General features: G+C 36.4%; 1 protein-coding gene across 9 annotated transcripts in view; it reads left to right on the top strand.

The window, feature by feature from the left end:
• ADGRL2 (adhesion G protein-coupled receptor L2) overlaps positions 1-12,628 on the top strand; it is a 171,029-nt gene that overhangs the window by 110,512 nt on the left and 47,889 nt on the right. For all 9 annotated transcript variants that reach the window (XM_031554863.1, XM_031554862.1, XM_031554866.1 and 6 more), the window contains one exon: positions 9,952-10,061. In XM_031554863.1, coding sequence (XP_031410723.1) covers positions 9,952-10,061 — 110 coding nt within the window. The remainder of the gene's footprint in view (positions 1-9,951; positions 10,062-12,628) is intronic.

Raw genomic sequence — 12,628 nt, 5'->3', positions numbered from 1 at the left:
TGTATGTTGACAGTGTCAAGCCACTGAATTTTCTGATGGGTTTCTTACAGAGGTGAATGTGCTTGACTTACATAGAAATAAAAGCCACACAATCCACGGGATTTTTGGAGATGTAAAAGTGAGCAAACAAAAGCAATCCCCTAAGTGTTACTGGGTTTAAAACAGGAAGTTTTAACTTAATCCCTTACCTTCAAGTCACAAAAAAATGAACTGTGCTTCCCAGGCTGGAGCAGAAGGATATGCTTCAGCTGGAGAAGTCCTGTACCTGGAAGCCTAGTGAGCTTTTCACCTGATAATTGAATCCAGCCATCACTGCGGGTAATGAATAACAGTGCTTTTGTGGCAGGCATTCCTCTCAGAAGAAAAGAAAGTACTTATAGCGAGGACTCTCAGACACATTTTAATAGAAAATGATACCACTGTTACATAGTTGATTAAAGACCTACCAAGGGACAGCATTTCTGGAAAAAAAAAAAGAGCAGATGAAATAAGAAAAGTTGTAATTTTGTTAATAGCTATCAGTTTAATTTATATAACGTTAAAGCCATGAGATTCACATAAAGAGTGATGAGCAGAAGGATCCTACCATCTTGCTAGCAGATTGCACTTTTATAAATCTTGTAAAATAACCAAGTTGTCTTTTGGCCTCTTGCTCAGCACTTTGTTCCATGTTCTGTTGAGCCAAGCAAACAAATCACTCCCCAGCCCTGTGGAGTTGGTAGAGATGCAGCAGTGGCACATGGCCTCTGCTGATGAAAATTATAACCCAAAAAGGGGATATTCCCTTAGGCAAGTTTACAAAAAACAATTTATTTTTTTCACTCTGTAAAACTCATCTTAAATGCAGGATCTCTTCTGTTATTACAAACTCTAATCCTCTGAGTGGGTAATTAACGGACCAGAAAAGCCATTTGTGGAAAGAAAGAGCCATCAGAGTGAAAAATATTTCTCTACTGAATGATCTTTAAGGAGTAAATAATTACAAGAGTGAGAGGTTTGGGATGACCAATCTAAATCTGAACATAATTAGGATGAACACAGTTTGAAAATCGAAGCAGTTGTCATGTGCAACAATTCTCATATCAGAAGACTAATTAAATATTTAAAAGCCCCAAACCCCTCACTATTCACAGAAAAATAACCTGCCACAAAAGGGTCTGTAACTTTGCAGATAATTAGGAGGGGTTACAGGGGGAAAAAATCAGATTGGCTCCAAGGTTCTGCAAGGTCACATCTTATTATGGTGTGTCTTTTATATGGTCTGATAACAAGTTTCTTGCTAATTTAATCTAAGTAGGGCATCCCATAGTGATTTCCCATTTCCCTTGTTAAAAATGTGATGGCTTTTCTATATTCAAACTGTAGTAGGTGAGCATTTTTATAAATAATTGCTCCTAATTGATACAGATTGTAATATATTTTCATTATTTGGGGGAAACGTAATATATTTTCATTACTTGGAGGTCAGGGCCCAACCCTACACACACGTCCCATTTGAAACTGTGTTAATCCTGCTCTTTTTAAAGGTAAACCAAAGGGACCTTATGTTGCCTCAGTGGTCAGTTCTGTAATTAGTAAGTTTTGCTTACCTGGAGGCTAAGCTGCAGTTACAGTAGGCATATGTTTCTGCAAGCAGAAGAGCTTTGCTGAATTTGTGAGACTCACAGTGATTGACGCCTGCTTGGTGCTGAACTGCCTTGAAGGTCCAGTGCAAGTGTGAGTGGTACAGGGGTATCAAGACTTCCACATTTCAGAAGAATGTACCTTATTCTAGTAATTAAAATGGATGATATTTTGAAATGTATTTAAGATTTGTACAGTTTGATGTGAATGATAAAGCTATGCATTTTCAATAGTGTAATTGTTCAAGTTGCTATTCATTTAATAATGATTCAGAAGCTGTCTTAAATGATTCAACTTTTAACTACATTATGAATTTGCTGAATATCAAGCCTTGGATAACAAAGATCTACAGTGCTGCAAGAACAGGCTTTAAAGGGCTTTTACCATTATCCTATGATCTCTGCCTGAGAGTCTCTTCTCTTCTGAGTCTGTTGCAGCTGGGTGTTAGGCACTGTGCTTGAAGATTTGCACTTGGATTTGCTGTGGCTCTGCTCTAGTACTGTGCCTCCTAAGTAAATGCTGCTTCATGAAGCTTGTACGTTTGTACCCAACCCTTCCTGTCTCATCTGTAACCTGCTTGACCCACAAGGCATGATGCTGTGTGTGTTCGCTCAGTGTGAACAATCTGTGTAAATTGCTCAGACATTATGATGCTGCACTACTAAAGTTTTCATTAGTAAATAAGCATTGCTTTAGGCTATTTATTTTGCTTAAATTGTGAGACATTTAATTGGGTCTTTTGAACTGATTACTTTTCAGCAGTGCAGATCTGCTTAGCTTAGTTTGTGTACTAAGACATACATTGTCTTTAATCCCTGCTGCATTTTGCTTGCAAAACATACGTGCATGAATAATATGACAGGATTATGAATATGACTTTACTTACATTTCTTCTTCCTTAGGCACAAATATTTTCTCTAAAATGTTGGTGTCTCTGCTGTTACAAGGTTTTGGTTTTGGTTGCGTTCCAGACAGAAGTCAGTGTCACTGGCAGATTGTTCCATTTACTTTGCGCAACTAATTGTGGATTTAGTTGTCTGATTTTTCCTGTCCCTGCCTTGCAGTCAGCTCCTTAGAGGCTCTGATGGCTCCTGTAGGCCTTTCATATATGTGATAGAAAGATGGGATTGTAAAAGCACTTCAGAAATTATTGAGAATTGGCACTTGTGTATTCCACTGGAATCTACATTTCCTTTTTCTGTTTTTTTTTTTTCCTATTTTATCTGATGCTGCAGTTTCAGGTTAATAACAATTCCATAATAATAGCCTTTACACAAATAAAGAAAGTACTGGAACAAGAATGACTTGGAACAAGAAAAACTACCACTGGTTTAATAGCTACAGTGGGAATAAGAGAAAAGATCTATCTTTTTAACAAGTGACTGCTTTGAACTTACTGAACACAAATACTAAAAAGCAAACGGGTCATAACTAAATGCATTAAAATTGTAAGAAAAGGTTGAAAGCAAGAAACAAACACTCAGTTAAATTACTTTGTCATACAGTTCTGATACATGTTCATTGATAGTGAATCAGATTGGGTAGCCCTAAGAAAAGGCCTGTGGGAGTTGTGTATTTTCTGCTGCATTTTATTGTCTACTTCGAGTTTTCATCCTTAACACGTACCCTTAGATTCCCACAAGATTACATTGTAAAAAGAAAACAAGATTTCATGTTACTGTATATTTATTGGGCAAATGAAAACTATGGTGCACCTTCTTGTACAGCAGTAACTGTACACTATTTAGGTTCTTAATAATATGTTTACTCAGAAATTACAAAAATTCAACAAATCATCAATATTTTGATTCAAAAAGAAAATAAAAACAATTTTGTTAAGCTTCTTTTTTCTCCCAGCTATATTTTATCTGAACTCACCAGGGTTATTGCTTTAGTGATCATGTTTCCAAGTACATAGGAAATCCCTTGTGAATTTTTCAAACTGATACCTTACTGCTTTCATGGTCACGGGAAGATTTCCAGTGTTGAAGCACAGTTCTTTTGGCCAAATTCTGCCTTTGTACTTGCTTCTGCATCCCTCATTTTATTCTTAAATTATGAAAAGTACCACCACAGCATGCTAAATCTGTTTTTACTTCAAGCTAAGTAAAAGTAGTACTTACTTTCTTTAGCATGTTCATTCCCCTGTAGTAGTTTCAGGAATTCTAACTTGAAAATAATTTTTATAAATCTTACACATGCATAAGCAAACTGCCACTGTGGCATCCTGTTTGTTTGTTTGTTTTTTTAAAGCTAGCTGCAAGTTCATATCTATGACATTCATCTTGGCTCCCTACAGAGGTGTGTGTTCACTCTTCCCAACTGTGTAGGGTTGCACTGGTGCTGCAGTAGTTGATTTGGAACTATAGGTGCTGGTTGGCCAAGGCTGCTGCAAGTCAGGGCTTTACAGTGGGGGTGTGAGGGGGTAGGGGGAGGGCTTTCTAGCAGCTCCTTTTCTTTTGGCTTTGGTTAAGTCTAGTTGCTAAATGATTAGCTTTCATTTCTGGTTTGTATAATGTATTTCTTGTGAGGTGAATTTGAAATTCAGAATTTAAATGCATTGTTTTAAGTAGTTTCATTCTACTGTTGCATGTATGTGTGCAAGCATATATGTGTAACATTTCTAACATAAAATCACTTTTCTCTGGCTATTTGATATGTAGGTTTTGTACAAGCTTTCTGAGGCAAAATTAATAAAACATAACATTTAAGTAATATTTGACATCTTCATACATATGTAACTTTGAGTTTAATAACAGAAGTGGAGGTCTAGTGAATATGCATACACAAGCAGAAGCACATCTCACACAGCAGTTGTAGACTGTTAGGAATACATATGTAAAGATGGCCGTTTATTCTGGGTAAAGAGGTTCAGGAATTTTTCCATTTAAAATATGCTGTCGTTAAAAGTCAATACACGAAACAATTCATCCCACATTCCCATCTCTTTTTACTCAGACTACAACTCACACAGGGTGAATAAGGAACAAGAAGACCATATGGAGTACGTGATGCTGTAACTCAGAGTTTACGTGCTGCAAGTGGTGTCTGAGCAGGTTGCTGCAGGCAATACGCAAGAACATGCCGTCGTGCTAGCTTTTAAGTATTTAATCAATATGCTGAAAGAGAAATACCTTCAGATCTGACTTAAACATTTCAAAACATACCCAAGTGGATGTTCTAATATATTAAGAATTTTGTAAAAAATTAATTTCATCTATTAAAATAGGGCTTTAGACTATCTTTGTTTTTTTAGCTTTTTAAAGTGAAGTATGCATGACTTTTCTGTATTTGCCATTTTCTACCTTGCCTAAAGAAACACTGCATTCACAGAAAGCTGCAAGTGGGCGGTCTGTCTGGGGATGTTAGACATTAACCTGTACTCTATTCAAAGTAGCAGTGATTTTTCTTCTATGTTGCTATCTTTGCCAAAGTTATGTATATAAAACAAAAGCATTTGAAGGATAAATTTTGATGTGAATATTATTTTGTACGTCTTGCAGAACTGCAAGAATCACTTGGAGAGGAACTGTATGTATCTTATGTGGCATATGGAACCTACCCATGAAGATGATCTCATCCTTCTCTTTGGCCCATCTCATGCTGAAATCTCAAAAATCTGCTTCTTGAATTCTAGTATTTCATTTTCTGGTCCAGACACGATGCACTGGGCTTTTCATTTTAATGCTGGAGTATTTGTTCAAGTCCATAGACTTTGCATTTTTAATCTTCCTTAGAACAGTGGTGAATAATGGCCCTTGGCAGAAGATAATGAAATTTTCTTAATTTATATTTTCAAGCAGAAGCTTCAATTGAAAATGGCATCCTGTGGCCTGGAGACATAGCTCTAGTGCAAGTTTCAGGGGAGCTGTAATAATAATGCAGTGCCAGCGGTGACGGAGAATGATAGGACAGTGAAGAAGTAATTTAAGAAAGAAAAGAGAATGTACCAAAGCTTTATTGTAGCATATCTAATGATCTGCTGAAGATTCCCAATAGCTTTTGGAGCATGACAGGGGAAACTAATGTTATCTTGCCAAAACAGAAGCCCCTGCTTAATCAGCAGAACAAGATTATTGATTAAAACACCTCACACAATAGATTGCACATGGAATCTCATCTCCATACATTACACGTGGTAAAGCACAATAACGAGCATAAGATAATAAAAAAAGAGCAAAAGCAATTTGTTGGGAATTGTACAAATCAACATTAGAGTTGAAATGCAAACAAATTATTGTGGGAAGTACAGCTGTCCTTAAAGCTAAGCGCAGAAGGGGCTTGGCTACACAGTGAGGGGAAGATGCTGGCTAACAGCACTGCTGGAGCTAGTTTACTTCCTTTTTTTTGTAGTCATCTGAAGTGCGAAAGGGCCATTCCTCGTTTGCAGTCTTTCATCCTGAGGTGAAAGGAGTTCAGACACTGTACTGTAACTGTTAATTAAACACTCCATTTGATTTTTAGATTACTCTAAGTGATGCATTTGCGTTATGAAAATGTAACCTTTCTTCATTCATACTAAAATACTGAAGAAATGACTGTTAGAGTATGCAGTTACTCCTTGTATTCACAAGAACAATAATATTTCCCACTTTTCCCTTTGCAAAACTCATGCTGTGTTAGCGCAGGAACTTGAATCATCATTCTTTTAGTGCTACTGTTAGTCTTCCCCTAAGTAGAGTTTCATTCTTAATCCATGCATTACCTTTTCTACATCAGCTGTTTTTTGCAGATCTGCTTTATTTCCTTGTAAATGACAAAGTCATGGTGTCATAAATCTTTGTGAATATCGTGAATGTCTCAAGTGTGAAGATATTTCAGTGTCAGATCATATGAACTTTAAGATTGTACATAAAAATCTGTGAATTTGCATAGTTTAAAATATGCCAGGAAAGTATGCAGTTAACTAGATTACAGAACACTTATATGATACTTAAAACCAAAGAACACTTAAACGCTAGATTGCAAACGCTTAAACATTAAAATATTTGTGATTTGACTTCTTAAATTCCCAGAAACAACAAATGCTAGTTCGTACCAGTAAGAACAATTGTAAAACAGTGTGGATAGATGAAGTGAATAAACAGAGTGTTGTGTAGAAAAAATAACGCTGGTTAAAATGCGTTAAGGACTTCAAGTTAGTTGGCAAGTCTTTTTATTCTTTTGTTTGTTTCTTTTTTTCTTTTCCTGATGGTGTCTGGGCCAGTTTTTCAAATATCCAGGAATTTTATTTCTGTTAAGTCTTGTTTTGGAGAATACCATGAAGTAGCCACATTCGGAAAGGGCTTACCCTTCAGAAAGGAATAGAAATCCACACAGGGGTTATGTTGCACAGATTGTAGCAGTGTAGTATGGTCTTCATTGGACATAGTGTTTCTAAATGTATAGATTTCTCAAAATTGTGAACCTTTGCTAGAGTGGCGGTAAGGTAACGACATTCTGTAGCTCTGTAAGATGAGATGCTGTTTTATATAGAGTATCCTTTGGCCAGTATAGCTGACATAAAGAATGTCAGCTGAGCCCTTTAGCAGTTAGTAGAATGGTCTTTGCAGGCAGCAGCAGAAGCATAGGTCAATAACTAATACTGAAGTTAGTGTCCCAGGTTTTACAGGGGGAAAGAAATAACAAGAAGAAGAAGGAAGACTACTGTTTATCCAGAGAACAAATGACAATACTGTAAATTTTCTGAATGGCCAGTCTCAGAACTACCTCTTTAAGGCCCAAATATCCTTCATCTCTTCTCTAGAACCCTTGAATTGGGACTTACAGCTGCTCTAATTACTGTTGTTTATGACCAACTTAACTGGGTAACAAACAGTTACTTGAATGTGGATTTTATTTTTTTTTTTACATGTGAATGTATAAATAAGATACTTTAATTTGAAATGTTAGAAGCATATGGAAATCAGAATCTTATGCTAAAAGATTACAAAGTTTTTAAAAATAGCAAGCAGCAGTTTATTTCTAAATACAGGTCAGTGATTTGGATGTAAAATCTTTATTCTTTCAGTTATACACGTAACTGCTCTTGCTCTAAATGGGGATGCTTTGCAGTACTACTGTGTACTACAGCAGCAGGCACAGCTTATTGCATTTCAGAACTGTGGTCGCCTTCATTTTGGCCAAAGGTGAGCAGGAGGTGACCATATGCAGAATACATAAATTCTTACCTATAGAAATAGTCAATAGTCATAGTTTTTACAAAGTCAGCAACTCAATGCCTGAAATTCGACACTGGCTTTTACTGTAGTAAGGCAAAAATAGTGCACTTCTGATTTATTGTCATTATACATCCTTTTGATACAAGCTTGAAACTGATCTTCATCATTCCTCCCAATGTGTATCCATATTATTTTGTAATAAATCAATATTTCTTTCTTAATTTCTGCTCTTTCAACTGTAAGATGAAATTTTCATACAGCTCAAAGCTGTGGAAGCCATTACATTGAGTGATGCACTACAGAGAGTATTTTTGTAGGAGTGCTTATGGCTTCATTTTAATTTAAAGGAATTAATTACAAAATATTACTTTTCATGTGCTGGTTTGTCTGACCTCAGCTGTGGGGTTTAAAAACCTGGTAGAGAGGTAAGACCAAAGAAGTCTGTGAAGTTTAGGATCATATTGCCTTCTCCTACTTCTGCAGCCTCCTCTTACATCATGCACCTGAGAGCAGTGCAGTGACTCTCTGCATCACTTCCACCTGGCTCTGAAAACGGTTGTGTGCATCCTACTTTCTCCAAACCCTAGTACACTGTGTGTGCTGTTGGCAGTGAGTAATGCTGGCAGCCTGAGTGGCATAATACTGGGCTGACTGGTAAGCGATGGCCACAAAGTGAGCTCCTCACCATCTACCTGCCTGCCTGTCTTGGCTTGTGTGGGTTATTCGCAATCAGTTTTGAAATTACGAGCGTCACAAGACAAAATAAGTAGTTTTTTTTTTTTTTTAAAGAACAGAGAAAAGACGAATGATCTAATAAAGTCGGAAAAGGTTTTGCTCCTGAGTTTACTCAGCAAGAGTCTCAGTTTGTCCAAGCCTGTTCACTGCTAGCTTTATTAGAAGGTAAATAGGAACATCATTTGTATCCGAGTTCTTCAAATGGGCTTGTTCTACTTCTCATGAGGTAGCAAGAATCACTCTTATACCTGTTGGCAAAGTACAGCTGGAGAAAGCTGTTGGTACAAGATAGATTATTTTAGCCTGAGATTTGTTATTCAGGGAGTGTGGGAAGTAGTAGGCAATAGAGAATCTGATGTACAGCTGGAGTCAAAGGCTAGGTTATTACTTAAGTTCAGACCACTCTTATTCAGTTTGCTGACAAACAAAAGTAACCCCTGAGAAGATCAGCCAAACTCCCCTTTCTTATAGTCACCTAACTCCCTGATCTTCTCTTTTCTATTGTAATAGTTCTTCTGACTATTTTTTTCTATATTTCTTTCTGACCATCTCTTCAGAGTTAGGTGATCGTTTTTTCATTTAAAATTCTAATCTTATATTTGGCCTGGAAGTCCCAGATAATTATTATTAAAAAAAAAAAAAAAAAAGACAACCAAAACAAAAAAACAAAACACTTTAAAAACCATTAAACTCATAAAATCATTATGACTGGAGGCACTGCAATGAATTTGTTCTTTGCATCAAAATGTGTTGGTTTCCATTATTCAACAAATCATTTATATTTCAGTATTTTGTCTCCTCTACAATTTTCTTGCAGTTCTTCTTAAATTTTTTTCTAATTTCCTCAGATGGTCATTCTTTACTTCTTCCTGTAACTTAACAGGGGAAGCATAAGGACCATCAATTGCTGTTAAAATAATTAAAATTTAAATACTAATATTTTTTGTCTGCAATAACTCTTCCAACCAAAATCCTGGTTACCTTCAATCACAACGAACATTCCTCTGAGACATAAAGCCATTCAAATGTATATCTGGAGAGGTTAAAGGAATTGGTGATTTGTGTGAATGCACTTTATTCACATTTACACTTTTTTTTTTTTAAGTTTTATATCATCTTTGCATTTTGCTTTAACTTTACTGAGTAGTAGTGTCAAGTCAGTATATGTTTGAGGCAGCTATCCTTGCTACTTGAAATGCTTCTTTGAGATAACAATGATACCCAAATTTAAGAGTGTTAAGCCTGAACTGAAATATTGTCTTGAAGCCTCGTTTATGGACTTTGACTGATCTAGTATTAATTAACTTTGTTGTCTTATGGATTGAACTGCCCAAGTGTGAAGAAAGTTAGTGCTGTACATAGCACTTTAGCATGAACTTGCAAATTAAATGTAATCTTAAATTAATTAGCCTGCTTTCTTTTCCCATTACAGGTGCAACAACCGAACACAGTGTATAGTAGTTACTGGGTCAGATGTGTTTCCTGATCCTTGTCCTGGAACATACAAGTATCTAGAAGTTCAATATGAATGCGTTCCTTACAGTAAGTATAATCTTTTTATTCTTGTTCACTTCCCCTGGCCCTCACAATTAAAGCTGGAGTGCTGTTCCATGGAAATGAAGCATATGTTTATGGCCCACAGATCCATTATGCATGCAGAGCACTTACAGACTAGGGCCTCCAATTAGCTTCACGAAGTGTGGAAGGAAGCCATGGTGCAATGCTGGCCAAGTGTCTGTCTATGTTCTTAAGTGTTTGGCTTTTAAGGCTACTGTTTTTCCAGAAAACAAACTCGAATTAGCTATTCAATAGGCCAGATAGAAATTTGTACTTTTGCCCAATACCAGTTGCTGACAAATTGGCTTGGCTCACAGACTTCTAAAGAAGGAATTGACTTCAATTTTAATCACGATCTACTTGAAAGGCTACCTTGGTGAATTTGAGTGCACAGCAGAACCCAGCACTAACACTCCTGGTCAGGAGGTGTTGTAAGAAGACTGTGCTTTAGGGGCACATTCGTTAAATGAACTCAGATTCATAGTGAATAATTCATCACTAAGTAACTAAACCACATTTTTTAAAAACAGTGGGAAAAGGAGCAAGACGAGTTGTTCACTTTTAATGTATAGCAAAAAATGTGAATTGTGTCTTCAAATCAGATGTCAAAACAGAACTGTTAACAGAAAAAAGTAAATACTGAAAACATTGAGATAAAAAAATTAAAAGTAATAGCTATTTCAGCAGTTTTGTACAATATTCTTTCTAATGCCAGAATTCACTAGTTTTAGACATGCTTCTTATTTTCTTGTAATAATTAATGTTTTTTGGGGTTTGTTTTTTTTTTCATTGACATCTATTCACGTGTATAAAATTTCTGCAGATTCAACACTTTTAACTGGTTTTGTTTTCTTGTAAGGTCATTCTTTGCAGTGACTACTCCCTCATCCTGTAACTCCACAGAGAAATAGCTGTGCTTGCAATGGAATTTGAGCAGTGCACTGATCATTCCCTTAAGTTATTATTAAGTGTGAATCTCTTGATCTGCAGTAATCCTTAACCAAAGTCACATTTTCTGTTGGTACAGGAAACAGGCCAAGTCTGAGATGCAAAAACACTGTGGTGACAGTATACATCCAAAAAGGAAGGAAATGAGTTCTGGCATAAGCAAAGCTATGTCAAAACTGTCCATAGGGCTTACTGCACAATTTTTAAATTTAGTTGTTTTAAACTGAAATATTGTTGTGTATTGCTTCACCACATTGATCATTCACTGTTGTTAAAGGCCAAACACAGATCATCTGTTTTCTCTTCATTTCTGCTGTGTCATTGTGAAATGGATGCTTGCTGATTTTTTTCTGTACCATTTGTAGGATTGGAAGCCTACTGCATACAGTGATCCCAAGTATCATTCCTCCTGTCTGTAGTATTGGTGGCTTGTTATGCCTGTTCTTCTTGTGCCACTTTTAAAGAGTGATGTCTTACCCCAATCTAACCAAAATTTTGTTCCACAAAGATCACTTTTACTTTAGCTCTATTCTTATTTCCAAATTCTCAGAAAGAGGGCAGTGCAACTGATTCCAAACGATGGGGTCAGTCATATGACAAGAGATCACGTTTCCAGTTCCAGTAGGCTAGTTCATAGAGAAAAGCTATAACGCAAATAATGTTCAAACAATTTTTTATGCTGTTTTAGGAAGAGAACTGTGGATATATTCTACCAATTGGGTATTGCTATCTACAGGAATCTTTTCTTTTCCAGTTTTCAGAAGTGTAGCGCGGCCTACCCCGTACTCTAACATGTAGCTATTCTGCTTTTAAAATGTTTATTTTTGTTTACTGTCAATTGCATTGGCCTGCCCCTTGAATTCTGTAATTCTGTGTCTATCATAACTCGGGATTCTGGATACTTCTTGTCTTTCCAAGTCCAAGATTTGGAGTTTGTTAACTGCAGCATGTACAGTGATGACACTACACCTAATTCCAGAATTGTAAGAGGAGTCAAGTGTTGTTACAAGCATCAAAAAAGGTTGACAGCTTCTAAAATCAGTTTTGAAGTTTTAATTTTAAGCCTCATAGTGCTGCAGTAGCTGTTTTGATTATTGACCATCTTTTTTCCATGTCCCACAAAGCTTGTCCTGATATTCTTGCAAGTCTTAATCAACACTTGTTATCAAGTCTGATACTTTTTTTCTCCCTTACTTGTTCCAGTGCTGCCCTTCTAAACATATGGAGTGACTGAAATCATTAGGTTTGCAAAGAAGATGGGATAGGCTTTTGTGGGTCTACGAAGAGAGGTGTTTAGTCATCACAACACTTCTAACCAAAGTTCAGTTCTGATTTTTATGTTACCTGATTTTATCTTCAGTTAATATGCAAAATGTGCTGTGTTGATAACTTTCGGCTGAGAGATTACAACTAGCTATTGTTACTTTTATGATAAAAGTTGAGCTCTTACATGTTGGAGTTGGTGTCACCCTTGTACAAAATGCAGTTTATGAGCAACTCTTATGTCTTGCTGGCCTTCAGAAATATATAGCTGCTTTGCTGTCCATGCATATTGATTGAGCTTTCTCTGGACTCAGTATTCATTGTCCTCATAAGAATGTACT

The sequence above is a fragment of the Meleagris gallopavo genome, chromosome 10, assembly GCF_000146605.3.
Source record: "Meleagris gallopavo isolate NT-WF06-2002-E0010 breed Aviagen turkey brand Nicholas breeding stock chromosome 10, Turkey_5.1, whole genome shotgun sequence".
NCBI lineage: Eukaryota > Metazoa > Chordata > Aves > Galliformes > Phasianidae > Meleagris > Meleagris gallopavo.
Note: the sequence above shows the minus strand (reverse complement) of the source record. Positions and strands in the feature narration are given on the sequence as shown.